Source organism: Macrobrachium nipponense, chromosome 43, assembly GCF_015104395.2.
Source record: "Macrobrachium nipponense isolate FS-2020 chromosome 43, ASM1510439v2, whole genome shotgun sequence".
Lineage (NCBI taxonomy): Eukaryota > Metazoa > Arthropoda > Malacostraca > Decapoda > Palaemonidae > Macrobrachium > Macrobrachium nipponense.
In genome coordinates, this window is record NC_061104.1 from 5,778,859 (window position 1) to 5,802,848 (window position 23,990).

The following is a 23,990-nucleotide window of genomic DNA, read 5'->3' on the forward strand; positions in this document are numbered from 1 at the left end:
GTGCAATTCCTCACATTTACATTACATGAAGACCAATATCCTTGTGCACATTTTTACCAAAAAATTTAAAAAAATTACATTTACAGGGCATAAACTTTAAATATCAAAGGCAACTTCTTTCTAAAAAAGAATATGCAAAAGATGAAGATGGAAGTTCAGAGATGATAAATGTGATAAGAAGATTGAAAAGATATTTTGGTTATGTAAGTCAGTCAATGTGTATTACTCTTCATTCACGCACAGATCACCCTTGATTTGGATGAGAGCACATCGTGTTCCGTGTGTCTATTGATATTCTGTTTGCAGTGGTTTGCATTTTGTCCTTGTTTTTCAGAGGAATATTCTGATACTGTAGAAGTTTTCATTTGATTTAGCTCTGTTTCCTGATGAGTTGACCTGAGAAACATCACTTTATGTAATTCCAGGATGATACAGGAAATGGACCTCCTGTGCCAGGGGACCTTGCTCCTAATGCGTCGTCAGGTGACTCCGACAAGAAAGATGAAACCGCAGTTAGCTTCACGAGTGCATTTGTTTCTGCACTGTCTATGATCATCGTCACCGAACTAGGTGACAAAACATTTTTCATAGCTGCTATCATGGCTATGAATCACCCAAGATTAACTGTCTTTGCTGGGGCTATGACTGCTCTAGCTATCATGCATGTATTGTCAGGTAAGGTTGGATAATTTCTCTGTGAGTAGACATAGTAGTATGTTAACTAAAAATGTATTGATATCTGTTTTTGTTTTGTCAGCTGCAACTGTAGTATGTACAAGATTCCTCAATAGGTGGACTTGAGAGTCTGTGTAATTGTTATATTTTTTATTGCAAGACTTGCCATATTACATGCAAGAAAATTTAATTATGACATGTAAGTTGTTTTCATAAATGAAAGTTGTTTTCATACAAACCCATCAATCATATTGGTTTCCTGGAAATGATCTGTACAGCGTACTCAATATAGGCATATGTGTATGCAAATACAAACCATCTTGTTCGGTGTTTGCTCTTCCTTTGGATAAGTAGAAAAAGCGCTCAACTCAAATTTAAGTAGAGAAAGTGCCCAACTCAGATTTGCGTAAATGTCAATTAGCAAAATAAGTGTGGAATACTTTGCCGCACTCATTATCAATCCTCACAGTTCATAATTGTTAGCTTGAGTTTACCCCATTAAGATCCAAAATATAAAGTAATATAAGGCACTGGTTTGTATTTGTGAAACATGATTTTTTGTAGAAATGATGTTAGATGTCAGGAGACACCTATTGGAATGCCAGTCTAAATCAGTTTTGTAAATAATATTCATATGCAAGTCTCTTGCATTTTTATTTAATCATGTTTTCCTAAAGATTTCTCTAATGTTAGTTGTACATATTCTGCGGAATAAGTGCAAACCACTTTACTATTTTTTCATATCTCTTAGTTTGCCTGTCAAAATATAGGTTATACTCATCTTTTGCAGCTATGTTTGGTTATGTCATCACGTGGATCCCTCGTGTGTATACTTTCTATGCTTCGAGCGTCCTTTTTGCCATCTTTGGCCTCAAGATGCTTCGTGAGGGATGGAACATGAAGCCTGAAGAAGGACAGGAAGAATTTGAGGAGGTTCAGTCAGATCTGAGACGTAGAGAAGATGATGTGAGTAACAAAACTATTTTTCTCTTCTTGGAACAAATTAGCATTGTTGTATTACAGTAGCAGTATTTTGGTACCATTTAGCAGTAGCATTTTTGTAGACAAATTCTGTAGAGCCTCTTTCTCCCTCTATCTCTTGCTTTTTTCAAGTAAAAGCTTGTAGTTTTAATTTTTTTACAACCATCTCTCCATTATTTCAAGCCCTTGAAGGTATAGAAAATGCCTTCATAGTGTATTCACTGTTGTTATTGATGTTCTGATTTTGTAGCTCCTGTTTATATATAGATAAGAGTTTGTAAATTGTTTTTCCTGCCCAGAAGCATCTTACAAGTTGCAGTAAAGACGTCCAAGAAGCATGATTCTTTAGATTATTATTATTATTGTTATTATTCTTATAATTTGTTAGACAGGATACTGAGTCAATATTTTAGACTTTGGGCTTGTGTGAAGAGGGTAATGTTAAAGAAGTTGGACAGCCAAGTAAAAAGACACCAAAGTGAACAGATGAAAAAGTAAAAAGATGTGAAGAACCTTTTAAGCATTATTGTTCCCCCAACCCCCCAATACAGGTTTTAAGGAATCTGCAGTTATTTTCATTTTTCATCTCAGTTTTCTGAGAAAACCAAGAACTGAAAACAGCAGTAAAGCTGTCTTGAAAGTTAGCTACACCGATGAATGTTCTAGTGATGTTACTAACCAAATACTTTTAGGGTAAATGTACAATGTTTCGAAGACAGAGCACACTGTGGTGCATGAACATCTTGGAGAAAAGTTATTGAACTGTTCATTGCAGTTGCTGTGGTCTCAATTGCACTTGGGATGCAGAGTTGAATTATTTGCACTGTCATTTCTGTTAAAGCAATATTTATAACCTTTTTTTATCTGGACTATATTTTGATTTAGTTCATAAAAGTCCCAGTTAGAGTTAACACAATTTTTGTCATCTTTTGCTGATGTTAAAACTGATTTCTTGGCCATTTCTTTTACCTAGAATGGCTTTTTGAGAGAAATTTTGCGTGAGCTTGACAGGATTAGCAATTATTCATTGTTGTACTTTGTCTAAGAGATTAATTATCTCTCAGAACTCAGGCCCATTGATGTAGCATGGTTGTTTAAGAGTGTGGCTTAGTTAAGTATAATTTCTCAGTTACTGTGTATGATTTTGACATATAAGCTTTTAGTTGATGAAGTTCAAAGAGTTTCTCATAGTTACTTTGATTTTGGTTATTTTAATTATATATACACCCCTCTTTTCCCTGCTTTAGAAATACTACATATTTACCTGGTACATAATAAACAAAATTGACAAAAATATAATTTAATGCTGTAGTTATTATTCAGAAGGTAAACCCTATTCAAATGGAACAAGTCCAGAGGGGCTATTGACTTGAAATTCAAGCTTCCAAAGAATATGGTATTCATTTGAAAGAAGCTGCAGAAGGTAATGGGTAATAAGAAGCACAAAAAGAAGAGATCAGTTGTTAGAAAAGAAAAAAAGGTAAATGAATGGATAAATTAATGGATAAGTTGGTAGAAATATAATGAATTATTAAAATATTAAGTAAATTGTTTTAGGCTAATAATACATCGCATCTTCACCCTAAAAATGCTTATACGTACTTGAGTATTTTAATAGTTTTATCACAAAATGCTTTTAGTTACAGAATATTATATGAAAATACAGAAATTAGTGAATATTTCTTTATGAAAAATAGGTGAGTTTTCCTTGAATAGTGTGTACATATATATGTTCCATAGAAAAGTTTGTGAATAGGTAAGTCCACAAATCTGGAACTGTGAATAGGGGGAGGTGGTCGGTTGTATTGTAAAGCTTTGGTAACTCTTTTGAAGAAAACTTTTTGCGATTGAAACATCCCAATAGGGAATAGCACTAAATGTGGATGACTAAGCCAGTATAAACCTTTAGTAATTTAGTGGAGGAGAATTAGGCATCAAAACTGAAGAAAAATAATAAAAAGTTTGATTCAGTAATTTTAAATATGCAATCTCTAATAATTTGAAGTAACATGAGCCTCCAAACTGTGCATAGGAATGAGAGGTTTAATTTGATCATCAGATATGAAAAATATTTAGATATGTCCAGAATACTGTTGCAGTCAGACAATTGAATATATGTAGTGTAATGGAAAATACAGATGATAGTTAAAAGGTAAAAGAGGAAGGTATATGGACTGAATTACTTTAGATGTATGATGGGAAAAAAGGTTAGCTAGTTTTCATCCAGTGTAAGTAATTTTCTTTTGTCAAGGACCTAATTTACATGTTTTTAGAGGATTTACATTAACATTTTTTTGCACACTTTGTACATGAATATTTGTTTGAGGCTCATGGTATGAAACATAAATGTGGGCAGCTAGTTGTAGACTGGTTGGATGTAAGCAAGACTAAGGAGTGAGTTTGAATTTAACCTTATCCCCAATTCAGGCAGTTTATATGCTTCCACTTGCACTTTTGTATTCTCCTAAACTTAGTTTTCCTTCTTTTCATTCCCCTTCCAGATTATTATATCCTCTTTTGTTCATTTATATCCCAAAGTTTTCCTCCTCTCTCTTCATCCCCCCTTTTCTTAAAGTACCTCTGTTCCATTTCAGACAACTCGAACTCGGTGCCTTTATGCCAGTATACTTAATACTTCTGGTGCTGCTGCTCCAAATAGATTATTTTGTTGATCTAAACTAAACTTCTCCAGCTTTTGGTCTATACTTCTCCCTCCCTATTGACATCAATATTATTTTACTTACAGCAATATTATTTTATTTGTGGGCTAAGTCTATGTAATCTCACCTTGCATTCCTACGATATGTAATCTCACCTTGCATTCCTACGATAAGTTGGCTACCTATTGTGAGCCAGAAAGTGTCTTGACCATTGAGAGTGAAATCCAATTACAATGCATTGCATCCTTAAGTAATTTTGCTTCTAGATGAATGTTCCTTTATCATAATAGGAATTGTATTCCTCTCTGTATGTACTCTGGAGGTTGATAAGGCAAGGTTAAGGTATTTATGGAAACATTGTTCCTTGCCTTTCAGTGATATGTAGTTATTAAATAGACCACTTCAGTTTAATCTCAAGTTTCATTGTGAGGCATTAGATATATACAACCAGTTGCTAAATCAGGTGAATAAAATAGGTCCAGATTGAATGTAGTAACTACAATTTTCCTCCATGCTGTCTTGTATTATCTTTGGTACTTTTACATATACAATCACCTCCCCATACTCACTCCATCATTCTGGATCAGGTGTTTATATATGAAGTCTAAACCAAGGGCAAGGACACTAGACGGTTTGCTAAGTGCCTGCTTCTCGTCAGCAGTACCCTTAGATTGTAAGTGGAGAATATGCCTAAAGAATAAAACCTTTTGTAGTGTGTGGAGCACCCTTCACAAGACTTCAGTTTCAGTAGCTACATTTGAAATGTGTAAAGATTTTGAAATGCACAGTTTTACCTCGTTCTCTGCCATATTAGATGACAGTCAGTTTGGTAGGAAAAAGAATGTACAATGTGATCGCTGTTCAGCAGCATGCATAGTTTCCCTTCATTTTTTTCTAGGGTGTCACACTAATGCAGTGATCATTACAGTATAGCAATGATTAAAGAATTATTCTTAATGGACAATTACCTTCAAGCTATCCTGACTTCTTAAAATATGACAGAAAACATAGGAGTGAAGACTTAGTACGCATACAAAGATCAGCAATGCTCACACTGTTACTGGTTACTTGTTCAAGCACATATGGCACCTTATGTGGCTGTTAAAAAGAGATGATACATTTTTTAAGTACTTTACCCATATTTAAGTCTCCAAATTACAACTATTATGATGTAGTTTAACAAGACTTTCAAGGTGATAATTAGAGATGTATAATTGTAAGAGAAGCTAACTTGGACAGCCAGATGGGAATAGACCAGAGATAAAAGATGAAGTGATAGGCAGAAATTACCAGCAGCTGCAACTGGAATTCAAAGGACGGAAATGTTAGTTACTGGTACCTCTCCAGTGTGTAGCTGAAGTCACAGAGAAGGTGGTACCTGTTTGGTATTTATAAATTAGATACTTAAATTATTTTAGGTTTTGGCCACACACCAGTTCAGCCTGTGCTCTGTGCACCACGTTTATTGCTTGCTCAATGACAGTTCACTATAAGCAGTTATTGCAACATTGTTGAATGTGGTAGATTATTCATTTTGATGAGGCCCTTCCCTTACAAGTTGTGGTAGAATATTAATTTTGGCGGAGTCTTCCCCACACGTGATGTGCACCTCAGGAGTGGTAGTGCTATCAGTGTACCTCATGTGATATATTAAGCATCACTAAAGGGTGTTTGCAGCATCCCTTCGGCCCTACTGCGAGAACTTTTTGACTTTTACTGTATACCTCCATACTTTCTTTTTCCATACTGCTCTCCAGTAATCTCTATAACTACTACTTCTTAGTGCACCTGTGTGGGTTTTATTCCACTTTTTCTTTTGTGTCCTTGTACTTCATCTCATTTATTTTCTAGATCTCTGCTTTATTGTGCAACCACCCCAACTCCTTTGTTTCACTGTCTTACACACTGAAAATTCCCCAGAGTGTGGCAATGTATTCAGAATTTTGATTTAGTCATCCATGCAGAAAGTGTACTATGTCATGCAGAGAATGCTGTACTCAGAGTATTTGTCATAGATTTAAACATTTTTTAGGGACTCTCCATTACTGGAATCTCAGCTGTTGAGAATTGAACTAAAATGACAGTTTTACATCATCAGAATCTGAAATAATTAAATTTTAAAGGTCTAGATGAAGAACTCATTCTTAAGCATATAGTTTTTATAAAGATATTTTGCCAGTCTGCAGTTAACATGCAGGAAATAAATATTGCTCTCATAAAGACAACATTTATCAGTGGGATTGTAAATGCGTTACATCTAAGTGATTTCGTTCATGATCAGATGGATTCTCTGACTAGGTAGAAAATAAGACAAGACTAGTAGAATTGCAATGTATGTGTGAGTTTTACTTCACTTTTTTGACTTTGATGATGCACCAGTTGCTTGATATCCTCTCTTTATACCTTATTTTGATAATCTTGTGGTTGTTCTTCATCTTTTATAGTGCTGCTTTTGATTCAGTCTTCGCTCAGTGCATTGTAGTAGTGTTAAAGCTGGCAGAACTAATACATCCCCCAATCTCTTCTCTCTCTCTCTCTCTCTCTCTCTCTCTCTCTCTCTCCTCTCGCTCTCTCTCTCTCTCTATCTCTCTCTCTCAATCTCTCTCTCTCTCTCGCTCTCCTCCTCCTCCTCTCCTTCGCTCTCTCTCTCTCTCTCTCTCTCTCTCACTGTTTGTGTGATATGCACAAGGAAATCTTTCAGTGCTACAACCTGATATTTTGTCACTGCTTTTATGTTTTTGAGTGACAATATTAAGACAAAGATTGAATATTTGCATAATGAGTAGGTATAACAATAATTCTTTCAGGTGATTCATCTAGATGGAAGATGTTTTAAAAGAGAAGAGATGCCATTCTCTACTGTTAGTGTAATTTCCCAGAGTTCAGCTATGCTATGCATTCTGTTACTCAGTAACTTTGTAGAGAGGGTTTTGGCTGAGAAAGTAAGACAGATGATAGAATGACATTATTGGTGAAGAGCAGCGTGGGTTTAGAAAGAGGGTGTGTGAATCCTGTGTTATTAAAGTAGTAGTCATGTGTGAAGTGTGAAAAGTGCTGTGTGTGGCATAATGGACTAATGAAATGCTCAGGATGGTTGCAGATAATAGATTATTATTTTATGATGATAGTAAAGAGAAGCTGCAGCGAGTTGCAATGAGTGAAAGTGAGAAACCGTAAGATGAAGAAATTAATGTTAATGTAGACAGTGGAAGAATGGAAATTGTTGATTCATGCAGCCATTTGGAAATACCAAAGTAAAGAAAAGCTAGGGTAATAGCAAAGAGGAGTCAGAATGAATTTGGTAAAGGAAGGAAGTAGGATCATTGCAAAATCTGTATATATATAAGAAAAAGGAATCAGTGAAAGCAAAATTTGGCATATATGAAAGGATAGTTTAGCTAATTGCTCCTGTTGGATGTGGTGTGGATATGTCTAATGTGAATGAGAAAATGAAGGCTTAGGAAAACGAAATGCCTTATGCATATAGAAAGATAGATCAAGGAGTAATGAGGTGTTTTGGTAATGGGAAGAGATTTGAGGACAGAAGACTGATAAAACATACAATTTGTCAGTTTTGGAAGAAAGTAGAAAGAAACTGAGAAACTGAAAAGGTGTCAAGTGGATGCTGTGCAAAAGGCAATAAAATGGAGGGGCCTTGACACCCTGGAAGCACCAGAAAAATTGCCAGACAGGGCAGTGGTGCAGTACATAAAAGGATAGTTCACTGTCGGTGAGCTTCGTACGTAAGTGCGTAGTAGTACATATTTAAAACATCTATAGTTGTAGAATTTCCATGCAAGAGTTCATTGGTATATTTCTGATGTGGTAGGTATGAATTTGGTAATGCCTAATGCTATATTTTTCTTTGGAGCTACCCGCCTATTAGGGCAAATTTTTTTCCTTAAATTTTACATTTTGTTTTCTCACAGCCTTTTATATGGCACAAACATTAAATTTCTGCTGTTAATATTTTAAAAAAGTATTATATTTATTAGTCTTGTTTTTTATTTTCCGGACTTTGCATCATATCATTGTTACTTATTAACTGTTTTTATTAATGATGTTCCGTTTGTGTCACTTAGGAAGATGTTTATGTTCTATGAAAATATACATTTTGTATAACAAATATTGTTTATACAGTATGCAATATATTTCATTCATACTTATTTACCTCCATTTCACTCAGAGGTTACTCTATGTCCCAGTAATTTTCAATTCCAAATCATTTTAAAAATACCCTGAACAATTTATGGATTTAGCAGGGCCCCTGTCATACTTCCTCCACATCATTTCTGTAACTGGTGTCAGTCATGTCAAACAGTTGTTGTGGTTCATTCACCCCAGTCTTTTCCCGTCAAAATTCATCCCATTGTATTTCCATTAAATGGTGTCGGTAGTCTTTAGTTATTAGGACACATTGAAAGCATGTCTCATGATCAGTTCTCATTGTCGAGAAGACCCTCAAGTCACACTGCCCTTCTCACTTCCAATAGGCTCGCAATGAAAGTCGGAATGAAAACACAGAAACCGAAGCTCCGGTGAGTCCTTACGGAATCATTGTAACAACTGAAATATTTTGCCTTGTTTAGATGTTAGTTGATGCTAATTACTTGTTATATTCATTGGCCAGAAAAGAACAAGAAAAGAAAAACGTGACATGTATTTCTTGATAAGTTTTTTGTAGAGTTTCAGTCCTCAATGATAATGTGGTTCCACGTTTCTTGCTGCTGTTATAGAGTGTGAGTGTTCAGATGACAGTAGAGGGAGATGGCCAAGTGACGGTGAGTTGCTATAAGTCATTTATACATACGCAGTATTGTGTAGTGTCCAGACTAATAAATATTAGTTCAGTGATGCTTTTGTACATGTGAATACTCACCTATGCTAGTGACATCATACACATGAATGATTATATATCCACATGAAATACTCACCAGTATATTTCCATACACATGAGTCATTACATATCTACATGAAATACTCACCATTAGACTTCCATACACATGAAACATTGAATATCCTTATGAAATACTCACCTTTGTTACCTTCCGTACACCTGAATCATCACAAGTTAATACGAAATGCTCACTTATGCTATAGATATGGGAATATTCATAACAAACTAAAGCGCTCATTGGCATTTTACGTGCAGTGCATGCTTGCTCCTAAACACAAGGCATTGCCTTTAAACTTAAATACATTTTTCACAAGAAATATATAAAAAGCATTGTATATATAAGCAGTATTCATGTTTGTGTGCAGTATTTATGTAGGAGGCTATATGTTGCAGAGTTGCCTTTTATTACAACCATAATCTAAAGCTCTCCTTGCATATGTAGTTGATGTGTTACTGTAATATTTGGGCTGGAAATTTGCCCTGAGAAGCAGCTAGGACATGGAAAATAGTTTGTATCAGGCACAGCCTCTCTTTTATGAAAATAATATTGATGTGGGTGAGAGATGAGTAACAAAATTTATTCTATCAGCTTGTAAACAGGCTATACAATTTGAAGTGACAGCTTATGGTATCATTAAGACTCCTTCCTTACTCAAAGTATATTGACAAAAATCACTTTCCAGGTTTTACAAGTTTAGTGATTTTCACAATAGTACTTGGTTGCTGTACCTTTTATTGATGTTTTATATTATTGAAAATATAACTTTCTTTTTAAAGAGGTGCTGTGTTCTGCAGAATCCGTTTCTGTAAAGAGTCTAGAAAGAATGAATACGAACTAAAACTAACCCAAGCATAAACACTAGGCCTTATTGCCATCGTAAACGACGTAGTTTAATACTAACTCTGATGTTGGCTTATTAATCAAAACTAATTCATGTAAAATTATATGGCTACAAATTATTGTCTTGTATAGGAAATGCTTAGTACGTATTTGCCTTCTTTACAACAGCATGAACACTTTAAATTAAACTTTTTATATCAATTAAGAAATTAAGTCATAATAATGGAGTTGTACTGTGCAATTTGATGTCACTAATAACTTTCAGGCATTACGCACTTCCATGGAATGTGAATAGACTTAATAATGTTAGTGACTGGAATGCGCACAGTCTCCATGATGATTCCAGTTGACTGACTAGATAATCTGGTTCCAAATGGAACAGGTGTCTTCGGATGATGATCTTTTACTTCTAAATGAAGGAAGAATATGAGTACTTCTCTGTCATGCATTAAGCAATGCTCCTATTTTCAGTAGTGCTAACCCTTGGTAAATAAATTATACCAACAAATTTAGGGTAACTTATTCTGTAACTGATTGTTTTACAATAATCTGCTGTCTGTGTATCCAATCATTCAGCTTCATTGCTCATTATAGCATTAATTTGTGAGTGGAGAGAAGAAATTAGTACATTGATTAGTCAGAGGAATTCCTTCTTATGGCCTGTCAAGTACTTAAGAGAAAGGGACAAAATTTCTCTATTAGTTGTACTGTCACAATAAATTAAAAATCCATTCATGTACAGTATCTTGACAACATAGCAGAAAGTTACATAAGTGTTATTCTGAAAATTTGTTTTTGTCAAATGATTTGCCAAAAATATTGAGTCAATTAGACTGTGTTTTAAGGAGAAAAATGTATGCAGTATGTCTAAAGTACTGTAATAAGTGTAATAAGCTTGGAATAACATCACAAACGTTATAACTTTAATATGTCAAATAAAAACATCAAAGCTTATTTGTGTTATCTGAAAAACCAGGGAAGGTAAATTATTCTTGGCTTGTTCCGTGAAGTGTAGAGAAATGTAACGGGTGAAGAATCCAAGTTATTCAGTTAATAAGCGAAGAATTTTTTTGGCGATCAGATTCCGTTTAAAGTTCACAATACAGTAAAGTTGAAGCACGAGCCTTGTAACAGCTGTTCTCCATACGAAGAGGGTACTTAAGTTTCTTTGCAGCAGTCTTGTTCGTAGTATCGCTGAGCATAAAACAGGGTAGAGTAACGATTAGATTTTATTTCGTTTTTGTCATACATGATGGGGGTTGTAGATTCTTAGTCAAAAGATAGTAATTTAACATTTACCGTATCTATGAGAAGAACTTCAAATCTTTGTTATTAATAGATAGATAAAAATGTATTAAAATGCAAGGAAAATTATATGAGGTAGTAATGCATTGCACCTTTACTTGAACTTCTGAAGTTCCATTTGCACAGCTCCTTTGGAAGTCTGTTCTACAGTGCAACTGTGTGAGGAATGAAGGCCCTCTGCAACTGAGGAATTCAATAGCAAGGCACATTCACTGCATTGCTTGTAGACCTCATTATGGTCAACGCTTCAAGCATTTGTTGGCTTTATTATAATATTTGTATATTAGGACAAGCAACATTTGAAAGATCAGCAGTCTCCTGTCTTCTTCTTTGTGTTTTCTTTGTCTACTAGACCTTGGTGGTGGAAAATGGCTCACACTGATGTTTATGTGGTAAAAAAAAATACTTTTAAGTAAAGCATCATCATGTACATACCATGGCACTAATGTATTCCTAAGTTGTCCGATTAGGTCGGCTTTTATGTTCTTGGTCATGTAACACTGTAGTACTACTTCCATGCTGTGTTATTGTTAAGCAACAAAGACCTCTTAATTTCTTGATTAACTTACCTTTTTGGAGATGCTCGATCCTGGACGCTGAAATTGACTTTGTGACCTTGTGGTTAAGGCAGTCTGATTCTAACCTAATATGTATACTTACATGAGTTTAGATCCTATTAAATCCCACCTGGGAAAGTTGATTATTGATATATTTCTCATTCAGATTCAGTGCTCTAAGGAGCAGCACATTTAACAAGTGAGAAACTCGAGAAGTTCAGATGTCTTTGCAGCTTAACATTTGCAGTATGTATATATACCATGTTAAGGTGACTAGCAGATTCAATGTTGTTATTGCTATTCAGCATGACTAAGCATTCTTTCAATGCAAGCTCCCATTGAGCAGAATGCCCAACCACAGAAAGAGGGGAAAAATTGTGGAAAATGGTTCAGGATACAAGGGTATCTTGTTATGTTCTGAAGACTGGTTAACAGGTTCCTGGCTTAGCTAAGATTGGAGAAATATACCATAGCTTTTACATATATTTACCTTGAGCTAAGAGAGGAGGATTGTTGACCAAAGAAAAATGTGTTTGTGTCATAAGATGTAATATAAATGCCACCCTGTTGAACAATGTGTTTAGTGTTTTCAAGTTTTTGTTTCAGAAAATGGGCTTGCAATAGTATACCTATAAATGGAAAAATAACAATAGTATATTGTTTTCTTATTCATAACATGAGTAGTAAAGCTCTTTAGCCAGTATAACACATCATAAATTTTAAATAAAAAACTATTTCTGCAAATATAACGTTGTCTTGAATGTGCTTGTGAAAATATATGAGTAATTTATATCCTTTTTTTTGGGTGGTGGTGGTGAATGTTGCATTACGATAAACTAGACTCTGCGTTTTGGTGTAAATTACTTTCCATCCTCCAGCTGCTCACACAACTACATAGGCAAGCCAAGGAGGATATATGCAATTCAGCACTCCTTTAGAATAAGGAAGAATCACAATGTTGTATTTTCTGTTCACTACAGTAACTTTCGTTAACTATTGTTTACAAGTATAATTGTTTACAAAAATGATGTAGCTTCTTTAAAAAATTCACAAAGAAGATAGTGTCAGTTCTTGGAGATGGAATATTGTACAATGAATTTTAGTCTGTAATGATGCCTACAGAAAGTCACAAGGCACACAAAAGTTGCTGTTTATAATGATAACTGATCCATGGAAAATGATTGTAACAGTTAGCGTACATTCTTAGCTATCCATGCCTTAAGTTATGACCAATAACTTGAACAAATCATCAAAGCATTTTTTTACATTATTGGTTTATTTAATATGAACCATTTTTGTTCAATGGATATTTTAATCTCTTCATACAATATTAAATTCTTGGATTGCCAGCCTTTCTGTTACTGCTAACATCAGGTCAGTACATACAGGCAGTCCCTGGGTTACGTTAGGGGTTCCTTTCCAGGAGCACAACGTGAGCTGGAACACCGTATTAAATAATAAGTAGAAATGAGAAATAAAGTGATGAAAGCCTTACTTTTAATCCTTTGGTTGTCCCAATTGATTTACCTTGCTTCTGGTGAGGTGTGCATCCATGGTCTTTTCGAATTTCCTCCAAAAATGTACAAATATTCTTCCACCATAAGACTGAAACAACGTAACCTCAGAACATCTGCTGTAACCTGGAACAGACTTTTTAATGAGTATATAGTTTTGAAAAGCAATGTAAGCCAAGTCTGATGTAACCCCAGGGACTGCCTGTAGTTCAAATTGTATAAAAATAAACGTTTTATGTAAAGTTTCCTCCTCTCCATCTTAGGTTGTCATTCTAAAGATTGCATGGCACATCACAACACTAACCAATTATACTTAATCTATCAGACTACTTATCTTATTGACATCATCAACAAAATCTAATTTCTATTCAGTCATCATTAGCAGACTTTCTATTTTGAAACAGTCAAAAGGTGAGGCATATGAAATGCCGATTGATTAATATTTCAATGAATTAAAAAGTTAATCTTTTTTTTTACTTTGTGGTGCACTCAAAGGGGCCTTAGACATGTTGGTTGATGATTAGGCTTTTTGTGGGTTATGGAGGTTAATTTTCATGTTATATTTGGGCAAAAGTAAACTAGTTGCATTTCATTTATACAGCTTCTTGCAGTCGTTTATGTGCAGTTTTCCAATACAATATTCCATCACAGCCTTGTATGTCATTGGCCAATGGTTTTATGGCTATTTAATGTAAAGTTTGATATTGATAAGCAGGTCTGTTTTGTGACTATGTAACCAACTGTAATTTACCACCACTGTAGTCAGAAGAGGAATCTAAAGAAAAACCTGAAGTTGTGGTGAGTTTTTTTCCTTATCTCTTATTGTCATTCAAGGTTATTTGAATATATTTAATGACTTATATACTGGTACAGCTGAGTTTCCTTGTATTTTTAACACCAGTGTACGTAAATGTTTCATTAAAATTTCATTTTATGGTTGTATTGTATATATACATGAGGATCTTCAATTCTGAAATTATGTCTTCACTTGGTACAAACCCCTTATTTTACTTGTGGTATACTGCCTGGTACAGTGTGGTTTTGGCCTAAATGAGTCATCAGTCGAGGAAAGTTCCGAGCCATCCTCTCTGGTCTACATGATTGACAGAAGGTGATAGAAAAGTCCCTTATTCAGTTCTCCTTTGAGGGATGGTACCATAATTATGGGACAAGGGTGTTTTTTTAATGTTTTTTACTGGCTGACATGTTCTTGCTTCTTTTGTATAGGATTGACAGCATATGAGCGATATAGAAAATCTCCCCAAAATTATCATGGCTTTATACCTCATCCATGACTGTTTTCAAGAGTGAGGAAGGAGCAACTTGATGAAAAACTAGATAGTGCAACCCCATGGACTTTGTAATAAAACATACGTACCTCACATTGCTGTGATCTCTAGAAAGCCTATCTCAGTTAATGTGGACACCTCATTTTAATGGATTGTGGCAATAAGATAGGACATTCTCTTCCTCGCTCACAAATTAGGTTTTCCATATTCTCAAGTAGCATATACCAGTCAGCTTTTCCATACCTCACTGCACAGTTGTCACCATTACTTTATCTTGGTTTAATGGTGTTCTGCCCTCCATCTTAGATAGTACTAGTGTGACCTGTCCATATGAGCAATACAGATTAGTTTGCATATAAATGTCTCCTATTTTGTTTCCCTCAGGAGAGTATGGTGTCCCAGTAGTATAAGTAAAATAGTATCAGGATGGTTGTATAAAATAGGATCTTTATAGATCATGCACAGCAATTTTTTTCCTCTTGTACATCATAGGATATACATATCTACTTTACTCTTGGGGGGACACAATTTCTGTTCCCTGTTGCATGTCATATAAAACACTTGTTCCCTAAATCCCCGCTTTCTTTGTGACTTCCTGCTTACCAGGGTAGACAATGGCTATGTCACACATCAGGATTAACAATCACCATCTAGTTAGGGATATTAACTGGGGAGAAACACTTGAAAGTGATAGTATCCTCAATGGAGGACTCAAGTTGGCTCACACTTCACCACACTGGCCATTATAACATAAGTGAAATAAAGAGGCTTTTCTGTAGGGAAAAGGAAAATTATTATACGTATTAATTGGCACAATGCCTCAGTCAGTTTGCAAATAATTAACCTATGTAAGCAAAAATACCTTTTATTGGCCATATTACCTGGCATAAATCATATTCTTAAGGTAAAATACCCGTTCTAACACCTGCCTGTCTCTCCCATATTTAGCATTAATGTCTGAGGTAGTATGTAGATGTAATTGACCTATTCCCGCATCAAATGTTTTTTTTTTTCCATTAAGTGAGGGAGCCAGTGCTGATTAGAACCAGAATCTAATCTAATTAAGAAACGTTAAATTGTAGAATTAAAAAGTGTTGGCTTTGAGTTGATGACAGAAGATTGAAAAGCTAGTTGGTGTACAGAAGTAGGTCAAATGTTTTGTGTCTCACTCGAAACTAAGTACTGTATAGGAGAGCCAAGTCGACGTTGATTTGTCATTCTTTTGGTTCTTTTTTAAGATATTTTGTTGGCTAATATGACCTTCAGTTGTTTCTGGGTGTGTCTGCTTACTAGCTTTAAGAGATTAGCTTTCTTCCAATTGCGTACAGCATACTATTGAATGTGCAAGTGAATATAAGATATGAGGAGTTTTGTATTTCATGTCCACTAGTACTTGTATATGTACTTTTCAAGTTTAGGAAATAGAGAACTTTTGTAAACTTGAAAAATCTAAGTGTCTGAAAATGTCATGCTTTTAGGGTTTTGTGTTCCTTTAGGTAGGGATTTTTGCCGACATGTTGACATGAACTCATAGTCTGTCTCGATTTTATTGTTCACTACTTACAGTTCAAGCAGGATTCAGACAATGGTGATGAGGCTTCGGTGAGTGTCTGCTAAGAGTGCTTAGTTACTAATGAAATATATTGCAATTTAGTGTGACAGATTTTTGCCTAGTGATATTCATGAGATTTAAATTTGCATCAACACAAACCATTACTTTTGCGTAGCTTATTCGTAGGATATTTATCCATCTGCATGAATAGACTACATAAAAGTAATGGGTTTTTTATTAAGAATATGAGATTTTATTTTTTAACTTTCTTTAAAATTACTGAATTAATTTCACTGTTTGATATAATGAGTTGGGAATCTCCATAGCTATCCTGTGTATTAATATGGTTTACAGTGACGGTGAAAGAGTTGAAATTTCAACCTAAGACATAAACATCATCTTGGCTTGAGATTTCAAAACATGCAGTTTATTTTGATTTTCTCTACTCTTTGCTTTTACTGCCCATTTTGAACATTTGTTAGAGCTAGGTTTCTAAAAGAAAAAAAAAAGAAGCAACACTTTGAGGGTCGTCATCGAAATATTTTCATGTCCTTGATACACTTCTAGAATCATGTGTGGCCTGAAGCAGGTGTATTCAAACTTCATCCATACACGAGTTATTATTTGTTAGGCAATGTGTGTTTTGACAAGGTTGTACATGTACTGGAACCACGTTTGTGCATTATCTTGTCTATTTGATAAAGAATTTAAGTACAGCTTTCTAAGTCATTCATCCCCATTCCATGTTTTTGCAGACCTCTCAGAGTGTTCAGTCGTTTATCATTCATTCCATTATTTTCAGCACATCAGTGTTTATTTCCGGTTTTCCATCCATTGTTTCATGTTTTCTGTCTTTCATCTTTCATTCCTTATGTTCTCAGTTCCCTGAGTTGCAGTTAAGCCTTTCATCAATCATTCCTTCAAGTCATTAATTGCTGATATATAATTTACAGAAATACAGGTCAAATATAATTATTGAGAAATATGGCAGATCATGGAAGGGTTTTCTCTAGGTCATTGGATGCCCAGATGACAATATATTTAATTGTATGGAAATTGATGCAATACATAATGATGATCAAATTCAAGGTTTGAAATTAAACAGAGCTCGGTTAATTTGGATATTTCCATTTCTTTCCTGTATCTTACTCATTTTTACCCCAGTGTTTATACAATTCTCTAGGTTTTTATAGCACAGTACACTATCAGGATGATGTTTTTACCTTATTTCTCATATTCGCTTATTTGTGTGTACCTCAAAGACTTTGCCACCTCAAAAACATCTTGAATGAAAGATGAAAGGTTTGGAATTTTTGTTTTTTTTGTTTTCCTCCAATAATTATGATACTTAGAGATCCTTTCTTTGTGTGAATATTGGATGTTAATGCCTACAAGCAAATAGGTAATTATTGATATTTCAATCATAGTAATACTTTGGAAACCTTATTTTGTAACATAACATCTGGTCCGTTTTTTCTCCTTTCTTATTTGGCATTAAGTTGGTCATTGAAGACCAGGATTTTGTGAATTCATGTCCAGAGAAATATTCAGTGCGTTCAAGTATAAGGGGCAGTATATTGTAAATTGTGAAGGGAGGTACAAATAGGTCCACTCTTGAAAATCTTGAATGTTATTGAGCTTGTTAGCTATGATTAACATTTGTATGCCTACCCAATAAGAAATTCCCTATAGGACACATAACATGAAATATAAATTCTTTTATTTTTATGATCAGAACAGAATTGATGTGAAGCAGATAAGAAGATGAGGTAACCTTGAGCTGTCTTTGTTAATTATGTTGACATAACAAATTGATCATTTTTTAATAACTGAGTTGACCCCTTTATCTGATGCTTAGTGAGCCTGGCATTCTGGTCAGTGACAAAGACCATGTGGTTTTTAGCCTAAGGTAGCATATACTTCACAATTATTCAATTTAAGAGAATTTTATATAAAATTTAATTCTTCATACAAGATAGGTTAGGAAATAATCATCAGAAACATGTAGGTAATAAGTAAAGAAGTTAATGGTTATTTTAACCTACAAGCACCAATGGTTATCAAGTTCATTCAAGGTTTTGCTAACTTCAAGTCATCTGAACTTGCTCATATCATTGAGTGCTTAATTATACTCACCTGAAAACATGCTGTGCTTTGAAGGAAGATTTATTAGTCTACCTAGCACCATTGCTATACGAAATGATTGTCCTCGAATTTTCTCTCAAACTACAAACTCCCAACAGTCTTTCCATTACCAAATATGTTTTTTTGTCTTATTTATTTATTTATTTATTTATTTTTTGCTTTGTATAGGCTTGGGGACTTTTGTTGGGAAGCTGCTGTTGTGTTTTGTTCAACTGTTGTACTTTGTTAACTTCTTAATTCTTTCAGTCTTGATTTGATCTTTCACTGTTTTAGTTGTAACTGCATAGTACACATTGTGTTAGAAATAGATGAATTCATTTACAAAAACAGTATTGTTAAGTTGTTAAGGTTATAATTCTTGTTAATATCTCACATTGTTTCTTTTTTTAACTCCTTAGAACTTAGTGCGTCTTGAGCTACTAGTAACTTAACTGTCCTTTATGTTGGCGTAGTCAGGCTGTAGATTTTGTTCCCGAACTGCTTCCTAAAAATGATTAACATAGCGATGCCTATAACTTAGTAGTACAGTTTCATTTTGGAAATGTAGCATACAGTATTCCATACTCATCTTGTTATGGTCAATTTGTTTTTATCAAAACTTTTGTAAAACCATTCATAAAAAGGAGTTAATGATAGTTTAATTTGCCTTAGTTTTCTTATATTTTTATTCAGTAGTATTTTTGATAATTGCATTATTTTCATTCTGTGGTATTTTTCTGATAATTGTGTTATTTTTTCATAATCTTGCTCACCAAAATTTCAAATACAATGCTGGCACATTATATTTATTATAATAGACACATTAATGGGCTTTTTTTTTTCTCCCCACAGCTTCAAAAGGAGCCCCTTGAAGAAGGTGGTGCTGGTTTGAGAGGTAGAGGGCCAAAACGCAATAAGATTTTAGCACGCATCTTGACCGTCGTTTCCCGCGTCTTCTGGCAAGCTCTAACCTTAACTTTCTTAGCCGAGTGGGGTGATCGCTCCCAAATTGCCACCGTTGTCATGGCAGCAAGGGAGGTGAGTTTTTGTCACTTCGTCGACCAATCAGATGGTTTGGACATACGTATACCCTTCTGACACATAACAAAAGCATATACGTAGTAGTATGTAACAAAGACCCTGTAGTTCAGTCTACAGTTGAACATTCAAGAAGTCCCACAACTTACAATAATTTTGTATACATAATATTAATACCTAAGCCAAAATGTACTATATTTATCATTCATTTTAACTGATGTATCAGCAAAATGCCTCATGTTTTAAAAGGTAGACTAGCTGAAATGGCTATAATAATGAAACTGACAAGTGAGGAAGTCCGATAAGCTGATATAGCTGTTAATTTCCTGAAAAAATTATATTTTTTATCTTGGAATGCAAAATTCTTCAAGCCAGAATTTAAAGATAATTATACAGTACTAATGTACCTTTTTTGTTTGAAGATGAAAAATGCATTTTGTAGATGGTAAACAGTATAGTATGTACTATACATATGTATAGAAATATATAGATATATTTTTTCTACCTCAGATCAAAATGGAATCTAAGATTCTTGGGGATTTGGGAACCTAAGCACTTACTCTTGCATACTTTGTGATCCAGCAAGTTGGTAACAATTGCTGGTGTAAAAGTTGTGCAGACTGCTCAGGAAAAACTTCTAGGACTGTGAAATTATTCAAGTCTTGACTTCTTCTATGACCTTTGTAGCTCAGTTGGTAGTGCCCTTGTTTGTCATTCATTAGGCCTGGGTTGTATTCTGATGTGAGGTAGAAATTGATTTCAGTTGCACAAATGATTATGCTGCATTTTCCATCAGCTTTTTATTTTTGTAAAGTATTTTAAGTTGTGTATTCTCCAAGTATAATTGCAGATACTACACCAAATCTTTTTCAGTTTAATGAGAGAGTATCATTTTCAGGATGTCTATGGTGTTATAGTTGGTGGGCTATTAGGCCACTTCCTATGTACCGGTTTGGGAGTATTAGGAGGTCGTATGATTGCTACAAAAATATCAGTTAGAACAGGTAACAAAACATCGTTATTGTTTTCCTCAGAAGAAAAGATCATGTTTTGACTGATTGAAAATTGTTTATATTTTGCGATATATTGAACAATAATGGTAACCCTTTAAGAACTCTTTCATTCATATTTGCAAACTGTGGAATCATTGAAAATTGTATATGTATTGTCCTGCTCTTGCAGGAAATTTTGAATAGAGAATTCAGGTGAAGAATTAATTAAAGTATAGTACTGTAATCAGTTTTTATCATCAGGTTATACTGTACCTATGTGATTTGCTTGATTCTGAAATTCATATTATCCATTATGTGTTCATAAATACTCTTTTTGTATCGTGCTTAATTAGTACAGTGACAGCCTTCCCATTTCTAACTTGTATGATGAAAGCCTTTTCGAAATACTTAAGTGCATTTGCCTGCATACAGCTAAGCAGTTGTCCCTTGTAAATGACTGCCGTTATTGTTGACAAGTTAATGTTTGTTTTTGTCTTTTTGAAGAATAGTGTATTTCAAATTTTATTACTAATAATCAGGTATCATAAGTGATGAAACTGACATTGAATTTTGTTTCTCTTTTCAGTTACTATTATTGGTGGAGTAACCTTCCTCATATTTGCTGTATCAGCATTAATAATGGGCCCTTGAAGCTCTGCTCATTGTACATAGTTTGTAAAATGTACAATTTTTTTGTTTGATTAACCTTATTGTGAAGGTGTAGTTTTCATTCAGTTTAAATGTAAGAATAAGGACAATACTCTGTTAGACACAAAAGTCTTGGTGCGGCTGAGGAAGCATCCATGGATGTATGTCAACACTTCAGCTTTGTCTGTGGATTGATTTGCTAAAAAGCTGCAACTCTTAGCATTAACTATGAGTTTTAAATTTTATTGTGGTTTAGTTTTTCAATTTCTTTTGAGTCTGAAAATTTAATATATAATTAGATACACAGAAACCCCACAACTAGTTTTGTCGCTGATCATTTTGGGAAAAGTAAGATAGCTGGAGAGTATTGTTGTTAACGTGGTAATTGTGTAAGACATGTATATCTATCTTAATAAGAAGACTGGCATATTCTATAACATTTAAAAAGTTTGAAATAAGCGCTATTTCAAATTTGCCACTGTTTCTGGGAAACAGTTTTTAAATTTTATGAGAGGTTTCAGTTACGTACAATTTATAGAATATGCTTATACGTATATTTTTTTTAAATGGAAATCATTTTCTACCTTGAAATTTCAGACACTGGCTGTTGTGTGTATTGTGAGTAATTTGTCAATTTAATTAGTTTTTGGAAACTGTTGACTAAAACAGTCAATGTCATCCGGCAGTTGTGAGAGGATGTGACTTCGAATTTTTGACATGTGAAAAGCTATGGACAGAACCCTTTTAACTGGAGTTTGGAAGGAGCACAATATCTTTTAAAAGACACCCTTTTTATGGCAAGATTTCCCATCCCTTATCATTAAGGGGCTGATACTTAAGAGTAGCTCTTCAAAATGAAGTAGGTAATACAGGAAAAATTGCTTAATGCAATATATCTGCTTTCCTACCATAAAAGCCATGTATTAAATGTGCCATTGATATGCTCATTGTGTTATTTATGTTCATATTTACTGAATCATATGAGCAGGTGTGTTCATATGAATTACAAATCTTGTATTAACTAATGCCATTGCACCTGGTCAGAACTGATCATTGTGTGAGTGAAGTGAAAGTTGATTAAAAGGTGGGTGTGAGACACCTGTTAGATTAGTGTCAACCAGTTGCAATTTGCAGTAATTGTGTTTGCAAATGTGTTTTCAGTTAGACTTTGATAATGTGGAAGCAGCTATCATTAATCAGAGTCAACATCCACATTGAGGAATATACATTTAGTGTAAAGTATCATGTCATTTACTGTAAGTTTTGTAAAGGGCCTCTTGTGCTCTCCCAATTGAAAGATACACCATGTTCCTTTGGTTTGTTTTTCATGCTAGCATCTTCCACCTTCCAGACAACATACAGTTAGCAGATACCTGCTGGAAAAAAATGCATAACCACTGGTGGAACAGTTGGCTCCTCTTTTCACAGGATGTTTTGCCTGTCTTTTAACAAGTTCTTCACTTTAACTGCAATTTGACACAGTGTTTTCTTTGACCAGGCACAATAGCATTGGTGAAATAGATTTGCATATGTTAAATTAAAATTTTATGACATTTTGTAGTCAAGTGGTACTATCAGTCTTAGACACATTTTATGTTTATTACCATAATATGCCGGTTGTATTAAGTATTTAAGTCTGGAGTACCGTTTGCACGATTACGTTACAGTAGCCCTTGCTTTGGTATAGCCTATACATGGATATGTAGGTTTGTCAGATTTCCTCAAGTTTTCAGACATATGAGGGCTGTTTCTCATCTGTGGTAGTACAGTAGTTAATATTTTCCCCTTACCTTATCTTTTCTCATGTAATGCCGATTTTGGTTACCACAGCTTCAAGCTGATAAGAATTTTAACTTTGAAATAATTTACTCATGTATAGTCCATTTCCTATTTTTTTTTGTAATCACCTGTTTTTGTATTTCATGTAATTTATTTAAGGATCCCAATTTTGGGTGACATATCTTATAAGCTAGAGAATTCTAAGTTTTGTAATTTTTATAGCGACTAAAATACAGCTCTATTTAAGTCTGCTTCAGGTCTCTTGACATTACGTATTTAATTAATTTCGAGTGTGGGGAGCGTATATATATACAGTATAAATATGGTGTGTATATTTATGTATTTATGTATGTACGTATGCTGTAAATATATGAAGGAATCTAGGCATTATTGAAAAGGGTGTGGATTGTTTCGTATAGAGATGGTCACATTCGTGTGTGTAGAATGAGATGAAATGCCGATAATTGTGAAACAAAGCACAAGTAAAATGAAAATATATTGCAGTATGCAGAAGGTGTATCATCAATGCTATCCAGAATGTGTGACTGATAAGGAAGGTGGAGTCAGATTATCATGTCAGTCAGAAACTCACCAGTCCCCTGAACGTGCTCCTAATGATGCGTAGTGTCATGTCTGTTACCAAGCCATCTAGATTATGTGAAAATGATTTTCTCTTGTTATCCCCACTCCCACTTTTAGGGAGAAGGGAATTGGTAGGGAGATTCCTGGAGAAATATGCGGTATCCTTGTTAAGTGTGTTGAAACGGAAGACATTGAAAAAGTGCCTTATGTAAGGAGTGGGGCATGATGCAAAGAACTGTGTAATGCTGTTAGGCAGGGTTGCTTTTTCTTTTATTTTCTTAATAAAGCTCCCTGTTGTAGTACAATTCCTTGTGGTTCCTTCTTTGACCTTATGTGTTTTAGCTTTTTTTGATTTTTGAAGATTTTAAGGGTATGGCTGTGTGATAGGAACAGGAGAGGAGTAGCAACTCGACCACAACCATGAGACAGGTTAGGAAATCATGGAATGGACATAAATTCCAACCTAGACCCATAGAAGTTCAAACACAAGTACTACTTATGAAAGAAAAGCAAGGACAAGAGAGAGAGAGAGAAGACCCAACATAAAATCACCAGT

The 23,990-nt window shown here is 34.5% G+C and overlaps 1 protein-coding gene across 9 annotated transcripts in view; it reads left to right on the plus strand.

Annotated features, from left to right (window-relative positions):
* LOC135214014 (putative divalent cation/proton antiporter TMEM165) overlaps positions 1 to 23,739 on the plus strand; it is a 47,520-nt gene extending 23,781 nt beyond the window's left edge. For 4 of the 9 annotated variants that reach the window (XM_064248119.1, XM_064248122.1, XM_064248120.1 and 1 more), the window contains 9 exons: positions 426 to 675; positions 1,466 to 1,641; positions 8,810 to 8,854; positions 9,053 to 9,097; positions 14,193 to 14,228; positions 16,286 to 16,321; positions 19,248 to 19,433; positions 20,332 to 20,437; positions 21,012 to 23,739. In XM_064248119.1, the coding sequence (XP_064104189.1) occupies positions 426 to 675; positions 1,466 to 1,641; positions 8,810 to 8,854; positions 9,053 to 9,097; positions 14,193 to 14,228; positions 16,286 to 16,321; positions 19,248 to 19,433; positions 20,332 to 20,437; positions 21,012 to 21,076 (945 nt within the window). In that variant the 3' untranslated portion in view covers positions 21,077 to 23,739. Of the gene's footprint in view, positions 1 to 425; positions 676 to 1,465; positions 1,642 to 8,809; positions 8,855 to 9,052; positions 9,098 to 14,192; positions 14,229 to 14,464; positions 14,542 to 16,285; positions 16,322 to 19,247; positions 19,434 to 20,331; positions 20,438 to 21,011 lie in introns of those variants that run through there. The other 5 variants (XM_064248125.1, XM_064248126.1, XM_064248127.1 and 2 more) reach the window with 4 other exon arrangements.
* The last annotated feature ends 251 nt before the right edge of the window (positions 23,740 to 23,990 follow it).